The sequence below is a fragment of the Neopelma chrysocephalum genome, unplaced genomic scaffold, assembly GCF_003984885.1.
Source record: "Neopelma chrysocephalum unplaced genomic scaffold, ASM398488v2 Primary Assembly neopelma1_43, whole genome shotgun sequence".
NCBI classification, from domain to species: domain Eukaryota; kingdom Metazoa; phylum Chordata; class Aves; order Passeriformes; family Pipridae; genus Neopelma; species Neopelma chrysocephalum.
Window position 1 is genome coordinate 8,564,144 of NW_020897702.1, and position 24,826 is coordinate 8,588,969.

A 24,826-nucleotide genomic window follows, 5' to 3' on the forward strand; every position below is an offset into this window, starting at 1 on the left:
TCTCCCTCAGGTAACACAGCAAGATGTAAGAAAAGAAAATCCTTTGCAGTTCAAGTTCAGGGCCAAGTTTTTTCCAGAGGATGTATCTGAAGAATTAATTCAGGAAATAACTCAGAGACTTTTCTTCCTGCAAGTCAAAGAATCGATCTTAAATGATGAAATATATTGCCCACCAGAAACTGCAGTTCTTCTGGCTTCTTATGCTGTCCAGTCCAAGTATGCGGATTACAGTAAGGAGATCCATAAACTAGGCTACCTAGCCAATGACAGACTTCTCCCCCAGCGGTGAGTGAGACTGATTTTTGCACCACCTGCTGCATATGAACTTAATTATTGCACATTTTTTAGAAATAAAATATTAAGTGATAACGTGCATATAATGATGGCTTTCTTAGGAGTTCATGTTTTGCTAGTAAAATTTGGAGATCCTAATTTAGACTTTAAATAACAAGGAAGTGTCACAGCCGCAGGTTTCTTGAGACGTATTTCCTGTCCTGTCCACAAACACCTGCAGAGATTTAGTTGAACACATTTCCAAAGTACTCCAAAATGGGTTAATGCTATTGGAGGCCTGCTTCTGCTAAACTAAAATCAAAATACTCCAATATAGAAGCAACTAAGATTCATTTGATACTCTCTCCTTTTGTTCATTTTAATGTTTTTGTACATTTAAATGATAATTATTTCCTGAAAGTAATTGTAAAGTGTACTGCAAATAAAATACATTGCAGGAAAATGCTATCCTGAACAGAAAATTTGGAAACTAAATTGTTGCTGTTGAATATAAACTCTTTTGTATCAGTCACTTATCTAATTGGTTAGGGAAAGTAAGCACCAAGATTACAGTCCTGTTTCTTTATGCAGCTGAAACCATGGTCTTGGTGTGTTTGGCATGAAGAGAAGCATTGCAGCACAAATGTACAAAGTTAGACAGTTTTGTTAGTGTAGACGGATACATAGCGATATATTGTGGGCAAATGTGTAGTTACTAAATATGTAACATAAATGGTCAAAGAAATGAGTGACATGGAGTAATTTGAGGTTTCTTTAAGTCATATGCTTTGTAAACTAAAAAGTCGCTTATTAGCTTAACTAAACTTGAGAATTTTCTAGCAAACCAGTAGGCATTTCAAAGATTGTGGTGAAGTATTGAAAGAAATATTTCTGAAAATGTTTTTTAAAAATACTGGTGAAAAGCTTGAGTTTGGCTGTTTGCTTCCAGCTTATGACAGTGAAGTCTATACCTTTTCCTAGAAAAATACCTTTTGCTATGAAGGCAGGGAGATGTAGAACCACTAAAACTGTCACTACTGAGTATGTTCACAGATCTTGGTTTTTGCTCAGTTATGATGATAGTCTGTGAACACGAGAGTGCTTGGGTACAATGGAAATTCAAATACTTCAGATCCTTTTCAGTAGACAAATGTTCAGGTGATTTTTTAATTGTCATTTAAAATAATTTCTCCAGGAATGCTTGAAATGCTGAGTGTGTGGAATAAAAACATAATAAAGTTATCATATGCATTAGATTTTTTACCGCAGTACTACATTGAAAGTTTTGGTATATAATTGGTAATATAATTCCATATTATGGAAGAGTTGTATTACAAGAGTTATGTCTACATAACTCTTGTAGACAAATCTCAAATAGCTTTCTGAAGCTGCTTCGCTATTGATTTTTTTTTTTTTTAAATAAAAGAAACCAACACACAAAACCCCCAGAAAGCTCGTCTGCTAACTTATCTGCTAGTTTGTTACACTCAGGCTTCCATTCTGTTGTCGTTTGAAAGAAAAAGTGTCTTTGCATACCTGGAGATTAATTTGCAGCATTTTTGTGGGAGGGTTCTGTGAGTCTGCATTTTCAAGTGTTCCAAACATTACATATTGCAACTTTACTGCTAGCTGAGATATGCCATGGTGTGACTTTTATATTGCAAAGAATATAGAATACCATGAAAAAAGAAGTGACTTTCATACTATTTTAAAAGTATATTTGTTCGAATACAAAGTTTGTGTCTTGTTTGTGTCAAGAAGATGAGCAGTGTATAGGAAGTCATCTTTAAGTTTATTCAGTTAAAGCATATGTTATGCTTTGTAACTAAGCTTATTTTTGTAGCTTTAAGAGGTTAAATTGGTTGTCAGTGTTGTTTAATAACAACAACTTGTATTCACAGGGTGTTAGAACAGCACAAACTGACAAAAGAACAGTGGGAAGAAAGAATACAGAACTGGCATGAAGAGCACAGGGGAATGTTAAGGTAATAATGTAAAAAAATGTTCCCAAGACCTTTTATTGTTATTAGGATGTATTTTAGGAGGTGATATATTTGTTTGGAAAACTACTTTTTTTTATGCTGACCAGGGGAGGTGGTTATGAAAAACTTGCATAGAAGCTTCAATAAGGGCTAAATTTCCAGTTAAGGTATTGGTTTACTTACATAATTACTAGTAAGGCTGTAAACTGCCTTTGTCCACAGTTGCCTGCCTCTAAAATACATTTAGGGTTTCCTTAGCTCATGGGGTGGAAAGACAAAGCACAGTGATCGGACTCTACATGGATACTAGAGTGTAGAGCTCTTAATGAGTATCTAAGTCAAACTACATGTGAACTTCAAAGAGATATTTAATTCGTAAGTAAATTTTACACTAAGTGGTTATTCTGCAGTTCCCTTATTCTTACAATGTACTCATGATTTGTTGTCTACACTATACCAATTTTTCTTCTTTCATCAGAGAAGATTCTATGATGGAATACCTTAAGATAGCACAAGACTTGGAAATGTATGGAGTCAACTATTTTGAAATAAAGAATAAAAAAGGAACTGAATTGTGGCTGGGAGTTGATGCTTTGGGTCTGAATATTTATGAGCATGATGATAAGTAAGTGCCTAATACTCATTTTCCAGTTCTGTTCTAGGAGATGCTATCTACGATTATACAACCCCCACCTTACTGTGTGTTCCATAAGATCTGGCAAAACAGGCTCTCAAAGACCTTCTAATCTATGTAAAAAATAAAAAAAGAGAGATAGATGTCAACTGCCAGAATATTTGAATTTTAAAGAATAAATAGGGATGCAAAAGAAGGGAAAGGAAGAGCAGTTCTGTGGAAACTTAAATTTACATTGCTTAATATGGATTTATGACAACTAGACCATATTTGTATGATTTCTTTCCATACTTTTCACTCAAAACTTCCCCTTCAGTCAGGATGAAAAGTTCATTTTGAAGCTGAGCAACATATTTAATGAGAAACGTCTTGTAAAAGCTGTGACTAGAATTATAGATGTTAGGGCATGAAAAACTTTGGTATCTTAAAGTGAAACCTTTTGGACATTTAAGAAAATAGGTCAATCTCGTGTCCTGATAAGGAGATCAAATAATCTGTCCTACCCGAAGAGGTAAGCTGAAATGTACAAAATTTGAAGAATTTGGAGATAGAACAACAGACTTATTCTTTTCTTTTTTTTACAAAGTAAAAAGTTGTTAGTAGTATCTGGTGTCAACAGTCCATTCACATGATTTGAAGTGAAATGTGATGTGTCAAACTCTGCAGAGTAGCTGTCAACTTTTGATGTATATACTCTGTAACAAAATTCTGTAAGCCTTAATTGCCATTAGATGGCAATGTAACTCCTGAAGGAAGGAAATACTCAGAAAATGTTCCGATCAGATTGAATGATGAGGCAGTTTTCGGTATTCTTTAGCTCCTGATAGTTAGCAATCAAATACTTAAATATTTTCTCTTGCTTATAATTAAGATAATATGAATTGAAAAATCTTTCTGTGCAGATAGGAGAAAAATATATACAGATGTTGAAGTCAATGCATAACATTGTAACAATTTCTGAACATGATTTATTTTGCTTAAGATGTGAAGGAAATAAATATAACTTTAAATTTTGGAAACAAAAGAACCCATCTTAAATCTGAGCTAAACTGAAGCTCTGCTAAACTTTCAGCACTGCTGAAAGCTACTTTAATTTCACTATTTAAAATGTCAATTTCTGAAATTTAAGTAGATACTCTCTTTGCTGAAAATAAAATCATAAATTCATAAAATCATAAATTCATAAAATCATCAATAGCTTATAAAGAATCAGTACATGATTGTGATGCTTAGCATCTAGCTGATAGAAGTAGAAGTCACAAATTAAAATTCCTTTTGTTACAGTGCCATGTAATTTGTTCATTATGTAATTAATTTGATGGAATAATGTGTTTAAAAAAAAAGTCTACCAAAATATACTTGAACTGTTGTTAATGTTTTAATGTAAACATAATGTTGTAAATGTAACAGTCTAAACGTAACTAAGTGTAATAGTGAAAATGGTATGGGAATAAACTTATTGGATATATATATAAAGTGCACAGCCTTGCTGCTTCTAATGAGAGCTTCTTGTCTTTGAAGGCTGACACCCAAGATTGGTTTTCCTTGGAGCGAAATAAGAAACATCTCTTTTAACGACAAAAAATTTGTCATAAAGCCAATTGACAAAAAGGCCCCTGTAAGTAGTGTGTAGAATAGTATCCTTTTGTATAGGGATACAAAGACATTTAAGCCTGCAGGGACTTGGTCTGTCATTATGGCATGAGTAAATATTTTGTGACAATTATTATTCTTACTGGTGGAATAGTCAGTAATCACAAGGAAATTTTGATTTTGAAATATAGTATGTTTATTTTCTGTACTTTCTGATTGATACTGTGGTATGTTTATTTTCTTTCTTTTCTGGTTGATACTCTCGAGTTTTTGGTCTTTTGTTAAGTCAACTTACACTTTATAATGTGTTTAAAAGACACAGTGTAAGATGCTAAATTCTCTGCCCCCCTCCCTCCTTTGTTTTTCTTTTTGTGTGTGTGTGTGTTACAGCAGCATGTTTCAGGAGACTCTCTAGGTCAAATCTCTTCAGAATAGAATAGAGAATAGTTTAACGTTTTTAGAATTTTAAATAAATTATATAAACCAGCTAATTTCTACTTAGAGTATTCCAGATGTAATCTTGAATTTATCTTACAAGTAACTAACTAGATTTATAGATTATGGTGTTTGCTTGCTCAAAATGTCAAAATACTAGTTTTCACTTAGCCAGTGCAAGCGTACAGTAACGCATGTATTTATTTAGATTAATGGATATACTGGAATTATTTTTGCTAGGATTTTGTTTTTTATGCACCCCGTCTGAGAATTAACAAGCGAATTTTGGCACTTTGTATGGGAAATCATGAATTGTACATGAGGAGGAGGAAACCTGATACAATTGAAGTGCAACAGATGAAGGCCCAAGCTAGAGAGGAGAAACATCAGAAACAATTGGAAAGGTAATTAACAAACTTCCATGAAACTGAAAAAATTCTCCTACCCTTTTAAGGATTTATAGAAGTATCAGGCATCTTAGAATTCTAGAAAAGAGAGAGCTGCTTTTCTTTCTGCGCTATGTAAGCGGGTTTGTGGATTGGCATGGCTCACCTGTCCTAATAGAAAGCTGTATTTTTTTTGAACTTTCAGCACTGTAATAGTAGCTGTACTGTTGTTTCTCATTATGTTTTTTGTGAAACAGTTTTACGTCTCTTTTGCTTGATCCTTAGGGACTTCTATACTCTTCAGGTGAGCCTTTAAAGCAAGTTCAGTGAAGAATGGCATGGCTTACTTTTTGTGTATTTAAAAAATACTGTTGCCATTTCTAGCCAGATTAAACATCATACCTCAAATGAAGACATAATTGTGGATTTATGTGCTTGAACCATAACCAAGGTTGCTGGTCGGTTCTGTTTGTAAATTGTTTTTCTGTACGGTATTTTGAAACAGAAACTGAATTTGAAACATTCAAAGTCATGTGCTTCTCTTCTAGCTGAGTAAACTGCAAAGTAGGCTACCAGCATCCGAAGAGTAGCATTTAATATCCTTGAGGGCAAAAAACCCTTTTTACTATTTTTTTCAGGGCACAATTAGAAAATGAGAAGAAGAAAAGGGAGATAGCAGAAAAGGAGAAAGAAAGAATAGAGCGTGAAAAGGAAGAACTAATGGAACGCTTAAGACAAATTGAGGAACAAACAATGAAAGCTCAGAAAGGTGAGCTCTTGCTGGTCATGGATTTCTTAAATCTGATGTCGATGTTTAGTTGGGTAGCTCAGTTCCACAATTCTCTTTGTCTGTTGGAGGGGTTTTGTTATTTTATGTCTTTTTTAAAAGTTTATTTTTCTAATAATAGCAATATTTGATGTAAAAGATGTTCTTCTTTAGTGTTCAGATGATGGTGTGCATGCGTTTGTGTGTATCTTTTTAACATAAAATCAATTTCTAATATAACAAAAATTCCAGTTTAGTAAAAAGGAAATTAATGCATACACACTTCAGCTCAGGATTATGAAAGGCTTAAACTGCTGAAAACCTGGAGTTGGACGGAGCAGGGAAATTAGAGACGAAGATTCAAAGTACTTCCTCAAGGTTTTTGTTGAATTTAGCTTCTAACTTGGAAATTCCTTTTTCCTTCATTTTCCTATTCCCTTGTAAGACCTGAGAAATTGAAAATTAAAATCTTGTCAGACTTTAGTGACAAAACACGTTTCACCAGTGACAGTTCTTTGTGTTTAATCACCCTGTAGAGTCCCTGCCTCCATGACTTCCGAGTCCCTCATCTCCATGTTGGTTTGGGTTTTTTTGCTTCAGGTTTGGCTCACATTCATAAAAGTTTTGTTGCTCCTTTCTTTTCCTAACTGTTGGCTTCAGGCACGATAGAGAGAATCACTGACTAAATCTATGCAAATAAGTTACATATGCCTGCCACTATTCTCCAGCTCTTCCACTGCATTTTTCAGTCTTTCAGTGCAAAACAGGTTGGACACATCCAGACAGGTAACACACTAACTGTGCCATGGAATTGTTTTAAGGGAGAGCTATTTGACCCAGGACAAGAGTGTCAGGGTGATTCTGGAGGTTTGACAGTATACATTTTCTCAGAACTTTTGTAAGTGATATAGCCTAATTTCTGATGCAATACATAATGTTCATGTATTGCTGGTCTTTTTAGCCTTCTATTCACGTATGGGAAAGTCTTTATATGAATGGTGTCTGTTCTGTAGTTAACGTGGTAGTTTAGTGTTCTCCATCTTCATGGAAAGGTTTGTTTGAGCAGTGTTTTCAAATAGTAACACGTTTTATTTAATTTTCTAAGTACTGCATTTGTAGAACCCCACATACTTGTGATGCTGTTCATTTAATTTTATAACTGAAGTAGTAGGAAGACTGGGAAAACAACGGACGAATAATGGTTACATGAGACCTACTTAAAACCACAAGTGCAAAGATGAAGCATATGTTAGCATGCCTGGGAAGATACTTTTCTAGTATTAAACCACATGGTGAAGGACAAATGGATTGTTCCAAAAAACGAGTCATTGTTAAGGTTTTCTGGTGAAGGAGTCTATGGCAGCTATGGCTAGCCAAAAACATAGTGGAAAATTTATCATTAAAATCAGCAAAGAGCTTTAGAAAGACTTTTGCTTGTGGTCACTTAATTTTTCACGTCAGAGTAGGAGTGTAATTTGTCTGTTTAAATCTTATGTTCCAGTACTCGTAGATTATTACTTCCTCCTATTCACGAACGGTTCTGCCCTTTAGATTTCAATACTTTGCTAACCAGGCAGCTACACAACTATTACCCTTCCCTTGATTTCAAACTGTCGTCCTCTTTTGTATGGAGAATTTTTCTGACCCTTGCAATTGGTCTTGGGTCATTTTGCTGAAGGCACATGCCTAAATATTCAGCTGCAATTAAGGGATCTGTCAGGCAATTCAATACAGTAGAAGAGTTTTTTGCTTTTGTTACTACAAGTAGTATAGTATGGCCAGTCTTCGTGAACGAAGATTTTGGGAAAGGTCTTTTACCTTTCGAGCCTGCGCAATGGATTTTTTAGGTGAGACACAGCATGCGCTGAACTGAGCCCACCCTTTAATCCTAAGGTTCATCTGCCGGGGCCAAGCGAGCTTGGACAATGGCAGTGAGGTCCTCAGGACGTAGATTTGTTTAGAGTGACCTTCTCTTAGATGGATGGCCTTACAGGGCTGACGAGTTCCATCTGCCCGGGGGAGTATCCCTGTCCGGGAATCGAACCCGGGCCGCGGCGGTGAGAGCGCCGCATCCTAACCACTAGACCACCAGGGGTCCCTGTTATTACAAGAGAGTGTGATTTAATGTACATAAGAACTCCTCACTAGTAAGAGTAAGGGTGTATGTTCATGTATATGTACATATATTTTGGTGTTTAGTTTTATCAGTGAGGTGACAATTTTCTGAAACACTGGGCTGTCAGAAATGTCGAGTGAGATGAAGTATATATTCAAAATATGTTGGGGGGGGAATCAGACATGTAACAAAGCTCCAGGTAATGTGCCCAACAGCTTTTCTTAGCTTGAGGCAGCCTTGTAAATCTTTGTTAGTGTTGTAGGTTACTTTATTTTGAGCGTGTTACAGCTGTTATCTGTGTTACATATGAGGAAGAGCTTGGTAGTGATACTTTGTGTGCAAACTTTCCTCTTGACAGAGCTAGAGGAACAGACTAGAAGAGCTCTAGAACTGGATCAAGAACGAAAGCGTGCAAAAGAGGAAGCAGAGCGCCTGGAAAAAGAGCGTCGAGCAGCTGAAGTAGCTAAAGCTGCTCTAGCCAAGCAGGCAGCTGATCAAATGAAGAACCAGGAGCAGCTAGTAAGAGACTTTAACCCTATTTTTAAAAAAAAAATTGTAAAAGGTAGTTGAAAATTTAGCTTTTATTCTTGCTTATGTCAAATGAAGAAGTACATTGAAACAGGTATGTGAGATAGCATTACAGATTGTTGTTGGGAACTGCTTTAGAAAACTGCATTAGATTTGCCACTACTTTGCAAGACAAAAATAAAGCTCTGGAGCTGCAGGAAATTAAATGAAGAAGACCTTTCAGACTGACAGCACTCATTACATTCTCTTTCTAATAGTGTCAGGCTTATCCAGCTGAGAACAAGAGTAGCTTCCTTCTGCAGTCCACTGGGAAGCCTGTTCTCTAAGACAGGTCTGTTCTGAAGCTTGGTGGTGGTGGGGAGTTGGTGACACTGTGGTTTGTTGTGGTTGGGGTGTTTTTTGTTGTTGTTGTTTTTTCTGTCCCATTTCCAGCATTTTTAGAATATTCTCATGTTGTTTGCTAGACTACTTGTAATTTGTGCATAATAATCGAGAAAGTCATGCGAACAGTAGAAGAAATGATTTCTCAACTATAAACCAGCTTTTTGTCTTCTGCAAATTTAGCACAGAATTCTGAAGGGAAGATTTAGTTTAGTAGTACTGAGATTGTGATCCAGAATCATAATCTTAATGGTGGGACCATTAAGTTGTATTAGACTGAAACAGCCTGAAATGCTAATTTGTAACTGGAGCCTGCTGTTTCCTGGAAAGCTTTGGAAGTGCAGAAGACAAATATTTTTTTCTCTACTTATTTCCATCAGGCAAGAGTACTCTGATTCATTCCCTCTCTCATGTATGCCTAAAATTTCTATTTTTAGCAGAGAAGTGATGGATGGTAACTAACTCTCTTCAAGCCAGATCACAGCAAAGGCTCTGCTTTCTTCCACTGCAAAGCCAAAATGATACCAAATGTAAACTTCTACTTTGTTTTTTTGTTTGTTTCAGGCAGCAGAAATTGCTGAATTCACAGCCAAGATTGCACTTCTAGAGGAGGCCAAGAAAAAGAAAGAAGAGGAAGCTTCAGAATGGCAGCACAAAGTAATGAGCCCATGCTGTGTGAAGTCAGAACTTCAAAGAAACTAAGGGAGATGAGTGCGGAAATCCCACTGGAAGTCCATGTGGTTGAATCTCTCTCTTTCCCTTAGGCTTCAGAGAAGTCTTTCTTAAAGGTTTTTGTTCTCCAGTCTGCTGAAGATAGCCTGTGCTTCTATTTAACTCATGTCTTGATATTGCATAGTTGTGAAGGGGGGGAGAATTCCCATCACAAAGGTGTGGTCAAAGATCAGAAATGTCTTTCTTTTGTATGGCGATGAAATAGATTGGAGCTTTGTATTAGAGAAGAAAACACCTCAGGAGGGAAGTGTACAAAATCATGAGTTGTGGTGAAAGGATGAACCAAACCAAAAGGCACATGAAATGCAACTGGACAATAATTTAAAGCAAAATTGTATTTCTTCACAAAATCTGCAGTTAGTTATGGAATGGGAATATTTACTGTGTGCACAGGTTCAAAAAGTGATTGAAAAAATTTTCATAAGTTCTGGTTGAGTATGAAATTTGAAGTCATCATCTTTGATTTAGGAAATTTCTGAACCTTAAATTTCAGGACGCTAAGAAAGTTAGAAAGCAATCAGTATGACTGCCCTAATCTTTCACTCTTTTCTTGTCTACTGCTGGAAATAGCTTGGCTCCGGTACAGATGATTTTTAGTCATATCTTTTTTTAACGTGTATCTCTATTTGACAATTTCCAGTGTGTAAGCTAGTCATCTTAGTTATAAAGAATAATTTCCATGTGTCTGAGAACATCTCAAATATTTATTTTTATTTTTCTATTGACAAATAATTTTAAAAGATGCTAAGTACTGTTTACTGTATTTAGGCTTTTGCAGCCCAAGAGGACTTGGAAAAGACCAAAGAAGAATTGAAATCTGTGATGTCTGCTCCTCCTCCACCCCCTCCCCCACCAGTTATTCCTCCAACAGAGAATGAACATGATGAGCATGATGAGAACAATGCTGAAGCCAGTGCCGAACTGTCTTCTGATGGTGTTATGAATCACAGAAGTGAAGAAGAACGGGTAACAGAAACACAGAAAAACGAACGTGTTAAGAAACAGCTCCAGGTAATGAAGATTCATAGTTGTATCAACATAATTCAGGCGTTGCGTTTTCATTCTTTTTCTGTCAAAAATCTCATTGAAATTATGGTGTGCCAAGGAAACAGGCTTTTAAAGATTTACTAGGTTTATTACTAATTTACCAACAAATATCCTTCATAGTGTTCTAGAAGTGGAACAGATAGAAAGGTTGTATGTGAGATTGTGCTTTATAGCTTAAAAGTGTTGCATTGGCCAATAAACGTGTCTAATAATTATATAATGTCCAGGACATTGAATGTTATAATGCTTTCCTTTCTCAATACCAAAACTCATTAAGTGGTATGAACAGAAGCTTGCTTAATATTATTTGTGTGTGTTTGCAGTCATTCACAGATGTTGCAAATGCAAAAACTCAATTATACCCATTTTGGATTAATCTTATTTCCCTGAAATGGAGTGTTTCCTCCTAAAAAGTCTTACTCCTTGAAGTATAATGTTGTTTGTTAGTGGTAGCCCTTTTCCTGGTTATGAAATGTCTATTTGGGAAGAAAACAGAAGAAATGGAAAGCTGCTACTTTTTTTGGTATCAGTATCTTAGTAGCATGTATGTGTAATGTTCTTCCTGCTTGGTTGTCACTGAACAGGATCAGGGAGAAATAGAAGAGCTGTCTTTAGTCAAGAAAAAATTTAAAAATAAGGTGATTTCCCTGCTTTATCCTGCTGGTCCCTTTCTTCTTGGATGTTATGGTGTATGAGGCTTTGGTGGTGTTTTTTTTTTTTTTTAATTTGATGCTCACGCTTAAGTAAGGAAAGAATCCTATGCTCTCTTTATCTTTCCTTCTGCATTCTTTCTGATAGACCTCACAACTTGAGTTACTGAACAGCACAACAAGCCTTTCATAGGTTGGCATTCAAGAAATTCTTATCCAAATTGCAGAGTAATTATTATCAGAAACTCCAGAATCATTAAAAGATTAGTCAAAGCACTTAAATATAAATATTTTATTCAACAGGCTTTAAGTTCTGAGTTGGCTCAAGCCAGAGATGAAACCAAGAAAACACAAAATGATGTCCTTCATGCTGAGAATGTTAAAGCAGGCCGTGATAAGTACAAGACTCTCCGACAAATCCGACAAGGCAATACAAAGCAGCGTATTGATGAGTTTGAAGCAATGTGAGAGCTGTTATTTTGCATATATGTTCCTCGTAAAGCTGAACCACCAACTGAGAAAAAAAAGCAGGCCTTTGCAGATTTGATGGATTGCACCCCACTTTGCCAAAGCACTTAATACCAGGTTGACTACAGTGACTAGAAGACAAATTTTTAGGGAAGCTATTCCAGAGAGTAAGGCAGTCTATCGACCCTAGGTTTTGAGGGGGGAGGGTGTGGAGGTTAATAGCACTTTTTTTCCCATTCTGTTTTCAGTTTCATTGCTTGTTTTTTGTTTTTTTTTCCCCTTTGGAAACAGATGTGAAGCATATAATGACTGACAAGTGTATATATTGCTTAACTTTTAAGAAATAGAAAGAAGAATGGAACTGAACCTAAACTGGATAGGTACTATTTCAGTATGAAGTTTGAAATTAGTTTTCAATGTAGCTACACCATTAAGAGTTTCATATTTGCTGACTTTCAGGTTTGTTTTTTTTTGTTTGTTTGTTTGTTTGTTTTGTTTTGTGTTTTGGGGTTTTTGTTGGTGTTGTTTTTTTTTTCTCCCAAGTGAAATTCTTTGGTGTTTCATATCCTGTCATCATTGATGGTTTTCTTTGCCTACCTGTTCACAAAGGTCTGGATGGCAGGTGGTAGTTCCAGGAAATGTTTTTAAATGGAACACTACCTGTGGGCAGCACATGGCTGCTGATAGGCTTGAGTAAGTATTGATTTCCTAGGTAATTCTTTTAAATGTGTAAAGTGTTCTAATGCAGCAAAGAGGGAAAAAATAAACAAAGCTTCATGTGCAATTTGCTTGTAATTATTTTACTTGCAGTAGGGAGACCTGGACCTTTCTGGCAAGGGAGCATATGAAAACATCAGTCCCAGGGAGGGGACAGTATCCTACCTCACTACTATGTACATGATGACCGGTCCTTCAAACACCATGAAAAAACTGTTTAAATTGACTGTCACTACACAGTGAATAGTCAATCGCTAGGAGCCTTTACTCCTAGGATTTTGTTTTACTTTAGGATGGATTTATAGTGCTAAATACTGTCTAACTGCCTTCTGTTGAGTTTAAATTGTGAAAACATCTGATGTATTTTAAAGCTGTAACCTGTCACTGGTATACTATCTTCTGGGAGGGGTGTAGAATGTGCATGTCAGTCAGCTTGGGTTTCCAAATACAAAATGAAAGTTCCCAGAATTGGAGTAGAAGTGTTGTAGCTTCAGTTTTCAGTGAAGCTAGTATTGTAATTGTCATATCTGATGTCAGATCATTAAGTCCTTTCCCTCTTGAAAAGGAGACCTGCTTTTTTGAGAAATTTGCTTATAAACTGAACTTTAATAACACCTTTACAGTTAATGTGGACTGCAGTTATCCCTTATGTTAGAGAACTCTACTAAATACCTACAGTGGAAGAACCTAACTTTCTCTGAGGATGGTTCAGCTTTTTTTCCTGTTTGATATTATGCACTCATAAATTTACACTTATCTATTAAAATTTGCCATTTTATTAAACATTTTTTTCATGCACAGTAGGTTTAAATTTCTTACGAACAGTCCAATTAAATTTTTTTTATTTTGCGGAGTAAAAGTTTGGCTATGTGGGGTGACATCATGAAAATTAAATAAAGATACATTAATATATTTTTGGTTTGTGGGGCTAAACATATCTGCTTCACCTTGAAGACTGATGTGCAGATGCTGTGCACATGCTTCAAAATGCTGCTTGGTGGAAGTTGGTGTTTCAACTTGCAGTGCATTGTAAGAACAGTTTTTGTTTCATAGGCTTCATACACTGAAGCTTAAGCAAATTTCTGAAGTATTCAAACAGTTTGCCATAGCAGGTGAAATACTGTGCTTCCAGTGAGTTTTTGTTTTTCCCTGGAAAGTGTGCACTAACACTGATATATCAGTTTCAGTGTTGGGAAAAAACACCAGTAAAGTTTATTGTTCATAAATCTACAACATATAGGGTAGGGCTAAATGAATTAGATCCATTTATAAAGCTGTGTGATTTTTTTTTTGTTTGTTTTGTTTTTTTTTAAATCTAAACAACCAGGAACAACCATTTGTAATACAGATTTTCACAATGAACAAAGTGGTAATAGCTGCTGTCACCAGCAGTTGGGAACACTTACTGGTGCAGAAATACTAAGAATACATTTAATGATTACTTGGTGAAGTAATTTTCCACATGCTTTTTCCTTTAGCATCATGTTTTGTGTTGTACAATTAAGCTACAATTACATCTACTATTTTGGATAACATTCATTGGTTAACAATAAAGAGATAAAGTTAATTTCTCTGAGGTCCATTGTTGTTATTTAATGCCCTTTATTTCTGACAGCTTTACTGAGCACACTCCAGTAGTGTTTTCCAGAGAAGTGTACAAATTTTGATTATCTTTTGTTTCACACTCTAGTCAGAATTGAAAAAAAATCATATTGTATCCCTAGGGAATGGTGTTTTGTTTAAGAAATTATCACATACAGTTGGGAGGAAGCACTGGTGTTTGTCGATTCAAAATAGGATGTGAATCATCAGAGCAAATTTGCTCTCTTGAGAACAGAGGGTAATTTGGCTATATAAGAGCTCTGTGGGAAATGTCAGAACTTTCAATCACTGCCTACATAATGCTTAGCCCCAGGTTAAGTGAAATTTAGTTTAATGGGTCAATATCTTAAGCACTGAGAAACCTTGAAGTGTTTTTTTGATAACTGCACATTACAGTGGACAGTGCTATCAAATACATGTGTGGCCGTATGTTTTAGATAAGAGCAAGTTAATGGGCTTTCTCATCTGTCTAATACATGTGGAACAGTCCCATGTAAGTAGGTATACAAATAATCTGCTAAGCAGTTCTTGCATAAATTAGACCTCCTCTCAGGTGACATTCTATTCTCTCTTATATTTGTTTGGCCTTGCACGCAGTACAAGCACATGACCCTTTTTGTTACTCCACAGGGCAGAATTGCTATGAGGAATTAAAGCGTTTACTTCATACTTTTAACTGTGCTTATTTCTAGTTTGATATTTCTCTCTTCTTGGAGCCCCTCTTGCTGAAGCATTAGATTTGAGGTTTGTGACTTTTTAGAGAGCTTCTGCATAGGTATGTAGCTTCAGAATATTGTACTTGAAAGGGGAGGTAAATGCTTTAAGGGATTATATTTTTAAAAATATGCTCTTGAGGTGGAGAGAAAAGGATGCAAAATAGTGCCCCTGTTTACAGGCTAGACTAATACAATTGAGCAGAGCGCCTCATTGTGAAAGAAGATATTCTGTCTTCTTGAAGTAGTCCCCTCTTCACATCAAAACCTATATTTTCTGTTGCCCATACCAGTTTGAAAAGCATTATTGTGCTTTTGCTTCTGAAAACGTGTTTTCCAGGGCTGTTCATGTTAACTGCCTTAAGCACCACTGGGGATAAAGGAGGTTTGTTCTAAATGAAATATTTCAAACTTCTGAGAGCAAATATGTTTTCTAAGTTTTTAAAGGAAATATAGAGATTAAAACGATTAGTTAAAACCTTTTGCTCTTGAAAAGGAACTTTTATGCAAGCATTTGCCATGTCTGTTCACATGTGGATAATCTGAAAAGTTGTTCTGCCCAAGACATCAGATTCGTTTCAAGAATCAGGGATTTTAACAAAAGTGAGGTATCCCAGTGGTGTAGTTGATCCTAATGTTTGTAAATGTACTTTCTGAGTAAAAATATCACCATAAGAAAATTGAAGGCTTCCTTACAAAACAGCAAAGTTCCCTTATTAATAGAAGTTTTCTCATACACATAATTTGTCTTGGCTGGGTGATAGGATTTTCCTGGAAAATGTAGTAAGTATCAATGGATCAGCGTGCAAACTGTGGTGATTTCTTTGACCCCCTCAGAGCACATTCTGCTGTTTGTGCTTGGAGATGGAGAGCACCTGCCTCCCAGCCGAGATGCTGTGCTGGCTGCCAGCTGGGCGGGTGGCTCAGGAGATGGTTCTGGCTGGCCGTCGTGGACACCTGCTAGTCAGTGTGTCCCTCTGCTCCATTCCCAAGCAGCACGGAGCAGTGTCTTTCCTCCCCAGCCAGTTGGTCTGCAGGCATGTGAGTTCTATATGACTGGTCCTTTTCCCAGTTTGAGGACCCAGTCAGCAGCAAGGAGCAACTTAGCTCTGGAAGGGGCAGCATTAATGGTAGAGGGCTCTAAGAGGGAAACAAACACAAATGTTATGTGCTATAATAATCCCTTACTGGCCCACTTATTCACTGTGTTGAAGACTCATTTTCAATGTACTACTGCAGTATCTGTGTGACCAATAATTTGTTTAGCAAATTTAGCAGCCAATTTGCTGGAATGAGTTTCACTTTTCACTTCACTGGGCTGAGTCTAGATCTAAAGGCATAGGCCAGTTTTTTGATTTTGTTTTGATTAGTGGAATGTGTCACTTGTGTTCATTTTACTGTCTGAGTTGATAAACTGCTGCTTCGGAGTGCATTTAGAGAAACTTAGGCTTGTTTTGCTTTTTCTTCCTTCCATGCAAGGAGATTGCCACCATGCCAAATGTGTGTGTTTTGTTCAGTGTGAATGAAGTGGGCTCACCAAGCCCAAAAGGGTTCCCCACCAAACCATCAAATTTCTTCACAAAAGGGACCACAGTATCTGCAGCAGTACCTGCAATATTCTAGATATTCAGGAGGAGACAGCTTATGCCCACATAGCTCATGGCTCAGGAAAGACAAAATTAGCAAAAGGAAATGGAGCATTTTGAATTGCTGCTATTCCATGAGGTGTTTATACTGGCTTTTGTAAATAATGTGTCAGAGTGTTTCTTTTCACAGCAGTAGGCTTTAGGCAGCAGAAGAAATGAGGGCAGATGGAAATGCACATCAAAGGAGGAGGCCTGCTTGGTGTAAATATTCCTAATGCACGTGTGCATAACAGTTAATGTTTCCTGTGCTCTGGATAAGTGGATCAGGTGAAAAGAGATCAAGCTCAGAGGTAGGACAATTGCATTGCTTTTTCTGCTTGTTTGGGGTTTTTTTGTTTGTTTTTACTTTTAAGCTACTGTATTTACAGAGGAGGAGGTGCCATTATCTGAAGGCTGTCAGAAAGCCTGCTGCCCAGAACCAAAAGGTCTTGGAGTTCTTCAGGCCATGTGTTCCCAGACTGGCTTCTGTATTATAACTTGCTAAATTTCAGCAGAAGACATTCTCTGCAGTCTGATAATTTTGCCTTAGCACATTTGTGCATTGACAAGAGCTGTCTGTCCCACTGCTTGTTCCAGCAACACAAAACCCCTGTGTACCCATGTGAAACAGTAATCGCACGACAGGCTCCGTGACCGCATATGCTGAACTCTGCGGGATCTTGTATCCAATCTACAGCTCCCTATGGCCTCAGCTTTCACACTTCTTATGCACCCTTGATTTCTTCATTAAACCTGATACAGTATTTAACTTCTTAATCTCTAGCTTCAGTAAGGTTCTACAAAACTGCACTTCCAGTGAATCGTTGACTACTGTGTAAAATGTTTTCTTAAAATACATTATACTGAGGAGTTGAAGCTGTCACACTTTACTTTTATTCAAATAGCACTTCTGATTAATTAATAATCCCTGTGAATATGGTAATTCCAGTTGTATTGCCAGAAAGAGATTAATTTGCATTGGGACTGAGGCTCAAAACTTTTCTGCCAAGAGCACGTTGATCTCCAACAAAATAAGTTGAGAAATAACATCCAGAATACACAGACCAGCCGATCCTGCCACCACCTTTATTTTGGGAACAAATTCATTTAGGTGTAGGGATTTGGGACAGGACCCTTGTTCACACATCAGAAAAATTTCTAAAAATGGTAAGAAATTTTTGTACTATTAATTGGCACTTCTGCTGTTTGTTTCCTGTCTTTAATAGTTTTTCTTCAGTTAAATTCACTTTTTGAATTCTTGGATCTCTTCTCTTGTGAATAGTAGTTCGGGCATCCATCTTGCTGCTCTGTGCTAATTGCTGTATTCCGTAGCATTTGGAAATGCAGCTCTTACTCTTCTTTTGCATTTGGGATCTTGGTGGTGTTTTCAACAAAGCCAGTGAACTCATCTTTAAATTTAGAGCAATTACTGCTGCTCCTTGGAATAATCTTTGGATTGATTTTGGCTACATGTCTTCTTGTCAGTTCACACGTGTCACATGCCACCCTATAGAATAAATAACTGTATTGACCTGGTAATAATTTCTGGTAGCTTTCTGGAAAACAGAATGTCAGAAAACAATTATGTTAATGAGGAATCTGAATTACAGTGTTTATACCTACGAGGTTCAACTTTGAGCCCAGCCCTACTCAAACACACAAGGGAGCACGTGGAAGAGAAATTCCGTGCTGTCGCTGTGTAGCTCATCTGACTGCCTGGACTAGGCAAGAGGAAGCACTGGAGCAGGATGGTAATGCCTGCCCAAACAGCAGAGTTGTCAGGCACAACTGCTTGGTGCTGTGGCTTTGCTTTTCCACACAACAGGTGTGCTGGATGTAAAAATACTGGGGGAAAAAAAAACCAACAAAAAACCTCCATGAAATAGTTGGTTTTTCCTGTGGAGCCTTATTTAAGAGAGTTATGGTTATATTCCTGCCTGGCTTTGCAGGTCACCCTGGTAAAAACTCAACTCCTCTATAGCGTAAGCGCAGATACCTGAGAGGAGGAGTCGGGTATCCCATGGCTCTTCAGCCCATCTTGTCTTTAGGAAGCTGTTGCAGGTGTGTGGGGGAAAGGTCTTATACTTGTCTCTGTTCATTTTAACACAGGGCTATGAAAATAAAATCTGGAGAACCTTCTTTCTACTAGTGACTTCTGTATCCTTTGGGGTGGCCCTTTCATATGTGTTTCTCCCACTCTCTGAACTGGTTCTTACTTCTCACCTCTCTTTTCTGCTTTACTGCTGGGTTTGGCCTTGTCTTTGGTGTTTTGTTTGGTTTGCTTGTTTTTTTGCTTACTTCTTTTTCTTGCTAATGTGTCATGCCATGTGTTTCATCCAAAGAACAGATTTCATTTTAGATCACTGAGGTCTTAAATGCAATTAAATAACTCTGTTTCAGTAGGAGAATGCAAATTAAGACAAGGAAGGGCAATGTTAGGTAATTATTAGTTTAAAAACATTGTGGGGGGAGGTTTAAGCCTTAAGTCTTAGCAAAAAAAATATGTTGCATTAGCTGACTACTTAGACTACAAGGTGAAAACTAGAGGCAGATGGCTACATATGGCATGGTGGACTTCTCAAACTAAATTCATGATAGAGAAGTAATTTGGTAAAATTCACCAGGCTTTTTATTTATTTGCATTTACTGGATTATTTAGAGAGCACTAAAGAAGAAAATATTGTGTACTTCATTCTTCAGTCATATTTCCTTTAATTGCTTCTGTTGTGGCTTATTCTACCAATTTAAAGGTAAAAATGCTTTTTTTCCTCCCCAGCGATTTTGTAAAATTGTGTTTTGCCTATGACACTGTAACTAGCTTTGCAATCTGAAGCTTAATGGATGAAACTGTTTTCTGAGGGAAAGGTATTATGATTTGCTTTGTGTTTAACCGAGCTTGATAATTTGTGTGTGTGTGTGTATATATACATGTATACACAAACATACTAAAATATGCCTATATAGCATGGTTAAACTGGAGATTTCTAATACAGCATGTGGCATCAGTCCTTGTAATGGCTGTATTAAAGTGAAATACACAAGTTGCTACTTATATAAACTTTGATCTTGAATAGTTTTAGAAATGATACTTTTTAAAACTGTGTTTAAAATATGATTTAATAGAATATTATAGCAGGCAGAGAGTGAGTGTGGTTCAGTTTTGTCCTTGATCTCAAAATCAGGTCTGCTTACCTGCATGTTTGATTTTAGCTTCCTGTGAAAGCCAGTTGTTTCTGGCGTTCTCTTAGTACCAGGAAACACTTCATTGGTTTCAGTGATGCCTTCACAGCCTACAGTTTCACTCACTGGCAGAAACCAATTTCTTCTCCCCACCCCTGTCCAGGAATTGCTGTCAGACTTTTAAAACACCAGAGACTTAACCACACGTCTTATTTGCTTATGCTCAAGCTCTGGAAGTTCTCACTGACTTTCTGTGCCAGAAAATGATTTGTGTGGGAAACAGGCCGTGGTGTAAATTTGATGTAATGTTCCTACACGTTACATGTTCTAGCTGCATTAATAAATGTAAAAAAAGTGCTACTGAAGGTTTCTTACTTCTGAATAGCTATTCCCTCTGCTTACTAATGACAAAGAGAATCTGGTAATTAAGTATTTTTCCTGACTCCTTTTAAATAAAATTGTGATATATTAATACTTAGAGCTGAAGTGCTTCATTCTCTAAAACAATTACAATGAGAGGTTCACACTGTAAGAAGGCTGAATGTAAAATACTGGTTATTATTATATTTAAGGAAGTCATTCTCCAAAAGGAAAGCAATTTTCAAGCCACTTCAGCAATGAATTGTAAAAATTAACAATGAATTATAGCAATTCAACAATGAATTGTAAAAATCAACATGGAAAATACAGTTTTGAAATGTATCTTCACTGAAGTAAGTTTTGACTCATCGAAAAGATTTCCACCACAGAACTTTAAACTTTATGCTGTCATCATCTTTTCTCCAAAAGGCTCATGCAAGGCAACAAACTGAATAAACTAAGCACTAGAGCTTACACTGCAAATGGCACATCTACTGTGCTAAAAGGAAAAGATGTCTGAAATCATACTGGCTGTGATTGAATGTTCTACAAATATGTCCTACATTGGGTGTATTTGAGCACAAGGCATCTTACTTTAGCCACCTTTGGGAGCAGTTTTAACAGAGTCTTTTACCTATGTTGCCCTCAGCTGTGGTTTGTGTTACCTGCAACAGCAAATTGGTCCTTTAGAAGTACTCTCTGGGTGGATTTTTAGTTGGATTCTTTATAATGCTAAAATTTTATATCAAAACTGAACTGGTATGTGCAGAAATTTGGCATAGAAGAGTCCTTAAAGAGAGTTGGACCTGCTTGTCAAGCTGAAAGTCAACAAAGACAGGTTCTGGTTGTCCCTGGGGCCTTGGCCACAAGAATCATGTGTTTCTTAAATCGCTCTGTTTCTAATGCTTTCTCATTCTGCTGACATCTTAAGAAAGAAAGTTCAGTCAGAAATTAAATATGGAATAGTTAGAGGGAGTGAAGTATGGCTCATGTGACATTGCTGCATATTTCTATCTATTGTTTTTGTTTAGTATTCTTTTGCTAAATCTATTTGATCTCTCTGTGTCTTTCTATGCAGGTTACAAAAATACGATCTCTTGCAGCCCTTAGGATAGGAGCAAGGTAAAGATCAGCAGAAGACCTGGGGTCTGCCAAGGCCTGCTATTGCACTTCTGTAAATCTGGACAATAAACAGCGCTTTAAATTAGGTGCTGCCTGGTCCGTGAAGAGTTTTTGGAAGGACCAGGAAGTGCTGTTACAACATTTTGTTAGTGTTTTGTTCTCTCTGGTCTTTAAATCCTTCCTTGTGGTCTTTTCCCAGGAGAAAATTAGCTTTTTGAAGTATTTAACCTGTTGTTCTTCCCAGGAAAACAGGAAATAATACTAATATGTTAATCTTTAACATGTAATGGCATGTGCTAGAGTGAACAATGATGTGACCTTTCGAAGTGCTTGAGGGATCCTGTAGGCTTTGCTCACGAGTGTTGTTGTATGGGAAGCCTGACTCTATATCCAGCCTGGGTAAAGTGTAATAATAGTAGATACTTTCCAAGTTTTATTGGTTTTCTACACAATTTCTAATAGCCTTGATCATACATGAATAGCGTCAGGTAATTTTCTAATGTAAACCTCCCAGTTTATGATGTCTGTACATACATGTGCAGTGTAAGCACCTGTTGCTCCTTGCCCTTTTGTACGCTGTCAGGATGTGCATACTGTGTATACGTAACTGCGTCGAATTGTGCGCCCTGCACAAAAGCCTAAATAAATGGGTTTTAACATTAATCCAGAGAATCACTATTCATTTGGTGGTCAGTGGTGCTACTGAATTTTCTTTTGCTTCTCTGGGAAGTTTAATTAATTTTGTTGCACCAATCCAAAGGGGAGTTTTCAGGTCTTGTGCTATGACCACGTAAGCCAATGGGAGGCTTTATTTGCAAAGAATGGATTGCTCTTGAAGGAAAAGATATCTGGTAATTAAGGAAGCTGGTAATTGAGTAGATGGGCATCCCAATTATTCCTAAATTCAGCTAGCACCCCCTGGGAATGTAGAAAACCTCAGTATATTCCTCACAATGTGTCTTGTGTTCCTCACAGTGCCTTCTTGCACAATGGCCTCCTGCACTGGGAACTGTGTGGGTAGATTCATCGGAGGACTTGGATCTGAAACAGCAGCTGCCAAAGCTTTACGACATGTGCCCAAAATCATTAGCTGATAACTGCCCAAGGAGGGAGCTGCCTCGGTGCTGTGCAAGCATCTGGGAAGCTGGGTGTTGCTGGGAACAGCCCTCCAGCTTGGCCGATGGAGGGGAGGCTGTGTGGGTTGGGAGCCCTGTCCTCTATTCCTCAGGACCGTGGGTGGCTAGGGTAGGCTGTGGGTCATTGCCAGCCTCCTGGTGAAACCCCTGCAGAGCCAGGGGCTGTCCAGAAGGAAGCTTCCCCTGCCTCTGACTGGTACAACAGGACACCACCGGTTGAAGCAAGACCTTGGCTCAGCCCTTGGAAGACAAGGTACGGGTTTAGGATGCCAAGAGGAACATAAAATCCAGAGCTGTGGAATTTCAGGGGCTGCTTTGCATATGTAGGACAGCACTGGGATCTCAGGACCAGCTTGCTCAGCACTTGAATGATTCTTGTAACATTGTTTCTGCAGCCTCCCTCTCCCTGTGTGATTCATGTTGGCTGTCGTCTGTCACTGAAGACCGGCTCCAATAGCAGCTCGGTTTGGGTTCTCGGCCCTTTAGTCACAGTCACAGTTCTGGCTTAGGGCTGGTTCACTGGTCTGGGTTGTCTCATCATCGGACATCCTTGGATACCGGTATTGGCTTTGTTCAGGTCTTTTTCCATCTGGTGTCTGGTCTCCTGTAAAATACAACTCAAGGCACAGAATTAGTTTTTCCCCAGAGTTAGGTTTCCTTGAGGTACACGTTGGATCTCTCCGTCCTTCCTCATAACCCGTCAGGTATTTCTGGGCCCTTGAGCGAAAACAATCCCACGAATGGGTTTGTCTTGGCCTGAGGGAGGAGTGATCCAAACAGCCTTCCCTAACATACCTTTTAGATGGATCGCTCTCAAACCATGACAGAGATGTTCCTGGTGCTTAGGGGATCAAGGCAGTGGCCTCCATGAGCTTTATGTCTAGCAAGATTTTGAACTGTTTCTGCAATAGCTGCCACTTGGAGCAGCCTTCTTTAGGACTGTGTTTGCTTCAGGTACCAACAGTGAAAGGTAATAAGACCCTTCCATGCAAATGCATCTTCAGTACAACCACAAAATGTTCTGAGGATTTTATCTATTCTTGTGCTGCCCTTGCTAATGTCTGCCTACAATGGTTTTTTGACTTCTCTTGTCAGTGTTGAAGTTCTCTGGTGCATGTCCTGAAGAGGGGGAATTGGGCAAGATGAAGTGTAATCATGTACCTTAGCAACCAGATTTAAAAACAGAAACATGAAAATAGTGATTTTGATGTAATGAAAGCTTTGGGCTCACTCTCACTGCTGATTGTAGCATTTGTAGCACTGCTGATTTGTTCAAGCTGCTCTGGTCTAGCTATAAGAGTGGCAGCTTGTTAGTTGGAATGTGCAAGTTCACACCTGCTGCTGGGAGCTGGCAGGAGCTGGTCTGGGAAGGGGTGGCAGCTCTCCACTGGCAGCTGCTGGAGGACCCAGCCTTAGGACAGCACCTCCTTCGCTGCAGCAGCCACTTGATATGAGCCTTAATGGCTGGAAGTGGTCACGGTCTTCCCTGTGGGGTGGCAGTTGTGCCTGTGGTCAGATACAGGAGGTTTCTCAGTCACCTCTGCACTGGTTCAGATTTTGCCCGGATGAGGATGTTGTTGGAATAGCAGAGTGGTATTTACCTGTAGGCAAAGATCTGTCTGAAGTGTTGTAGCTGAGTTGTATGATGGAAAGTGCTGTCCTATAGGGAAGGAAAGCGTGAATTCAATTATGCCTGTGAGTACCTGAAATCAAAGAGCGGTGCCTGGTCTATAAGGCAGGAAGCAACTTGATTGCCACTTGAAAGTGGTGGTTTCCTTCCCCGTTCCTCTCTTCTCCATGCCATTTCCACACTCAGCATCTAGCCAGCAGTTTTGCTTGTCCTTGTGGAAGTTCGTCATGGGTCTTTCCTCTAATTTTGCAAGTGGTCTTTGCATTTGTGATGGCAGCAGGGTCTGGATTTGAAAGCAGCCAGGCTGCAGCTGGCCTGGGCCAGGCAGGCACACAGTCCCTGGGGTGCAGACACTCTGGGTCTCTGGGCTCGGCCACCTCACTGCCCTGGCTGCAGAGGGCAGTGTAACTCTACAGCCATTTGGGTTTTTTTTTCCAGTTTTTGTGATGGCATGACTGAAGTTCTGTTGCTGCTTTACTTTCCATAGCTGATGTGCACTGACAAGTTAGTGAATGAAAGCCTGCACACCTTCCCAACCCAGCAGCATCCTATGCCAGCACTTGCTGACCCTCGGCTGTGGGATGGTATCCCATTAAATTAGTTTTGAATGTCAAAAGGGTGGTGTGAACAAGTTAACTCTCATTTCAAGTCTGATCCAGACTTAGAATAGGGTAGCAGCCCCATTTCCTGGCAGCATGTGGCACGCTAACACTTTCCATTTTTATCATGCTGATATTTTCCTTTTTCTGA

The 24,826-nt window shown here is 38.2% G+C and overlaps 1 protein-coding gene across 4 annotated transcripts in view; it reads left to right on the forward strand.

The window, feature by feature from the left end:
- Positions 1-21,973, forward strand: part of RDX (radixin) — a 45,153-nt gene extending 23,180 nt beyond the window's left edge. Inside the window, exons 5-15 of one of the 4 annotated variants that reach the window (XM_027677253.1) lie at positions 11-285; positions 2,175-2,258; positions 2,734-2,880; positions 4,411-4,507; positions 5,158-5,321; positions 5,942-6,072; positions 8,544-8,704; positions 9,659-9,751; positions 10,595-10,837; positions 11,827-11,987; positions 21,267-21,973. In XM_027677253.1, the coding sequence (XP_027533054.1) occupies positions 11-285; positions 2,175-2,258; positions 2,734-2,880; positions 4,411-4,507; positions 5,158-5,321; positions 5,942-6,072; positions 8,544-8,704; positions 9,659-9,751; positions 10,595-10,837; positions 11,827-11,987; positions 21,267-21,303 (1,593 nt within the window). In that variant the 3' untranslated portion in view covers positions 21,304-21,973. Of the gene's footprint in view, positions 1-10; positions 286-2,174; positions 2,259-2,733; positions 2,881-4,410; positions 4,508-5,157; positions 5,322-5,941; positions 6,073-8,543; positions 8,705-9,658; positions 9,752-10,594; positions 10,838-11,826; positions 14,276-16,799; positions 16,828-21,266 lie in introns of those variants that run through there. The other 3 variants (XM_027677254.1, XM_027677256.1, XM_027677257.1) reach the window with 3 other exon arrangements.
- Positions 21,974-24,826: the final 2,853 nt, after the last annotated feature.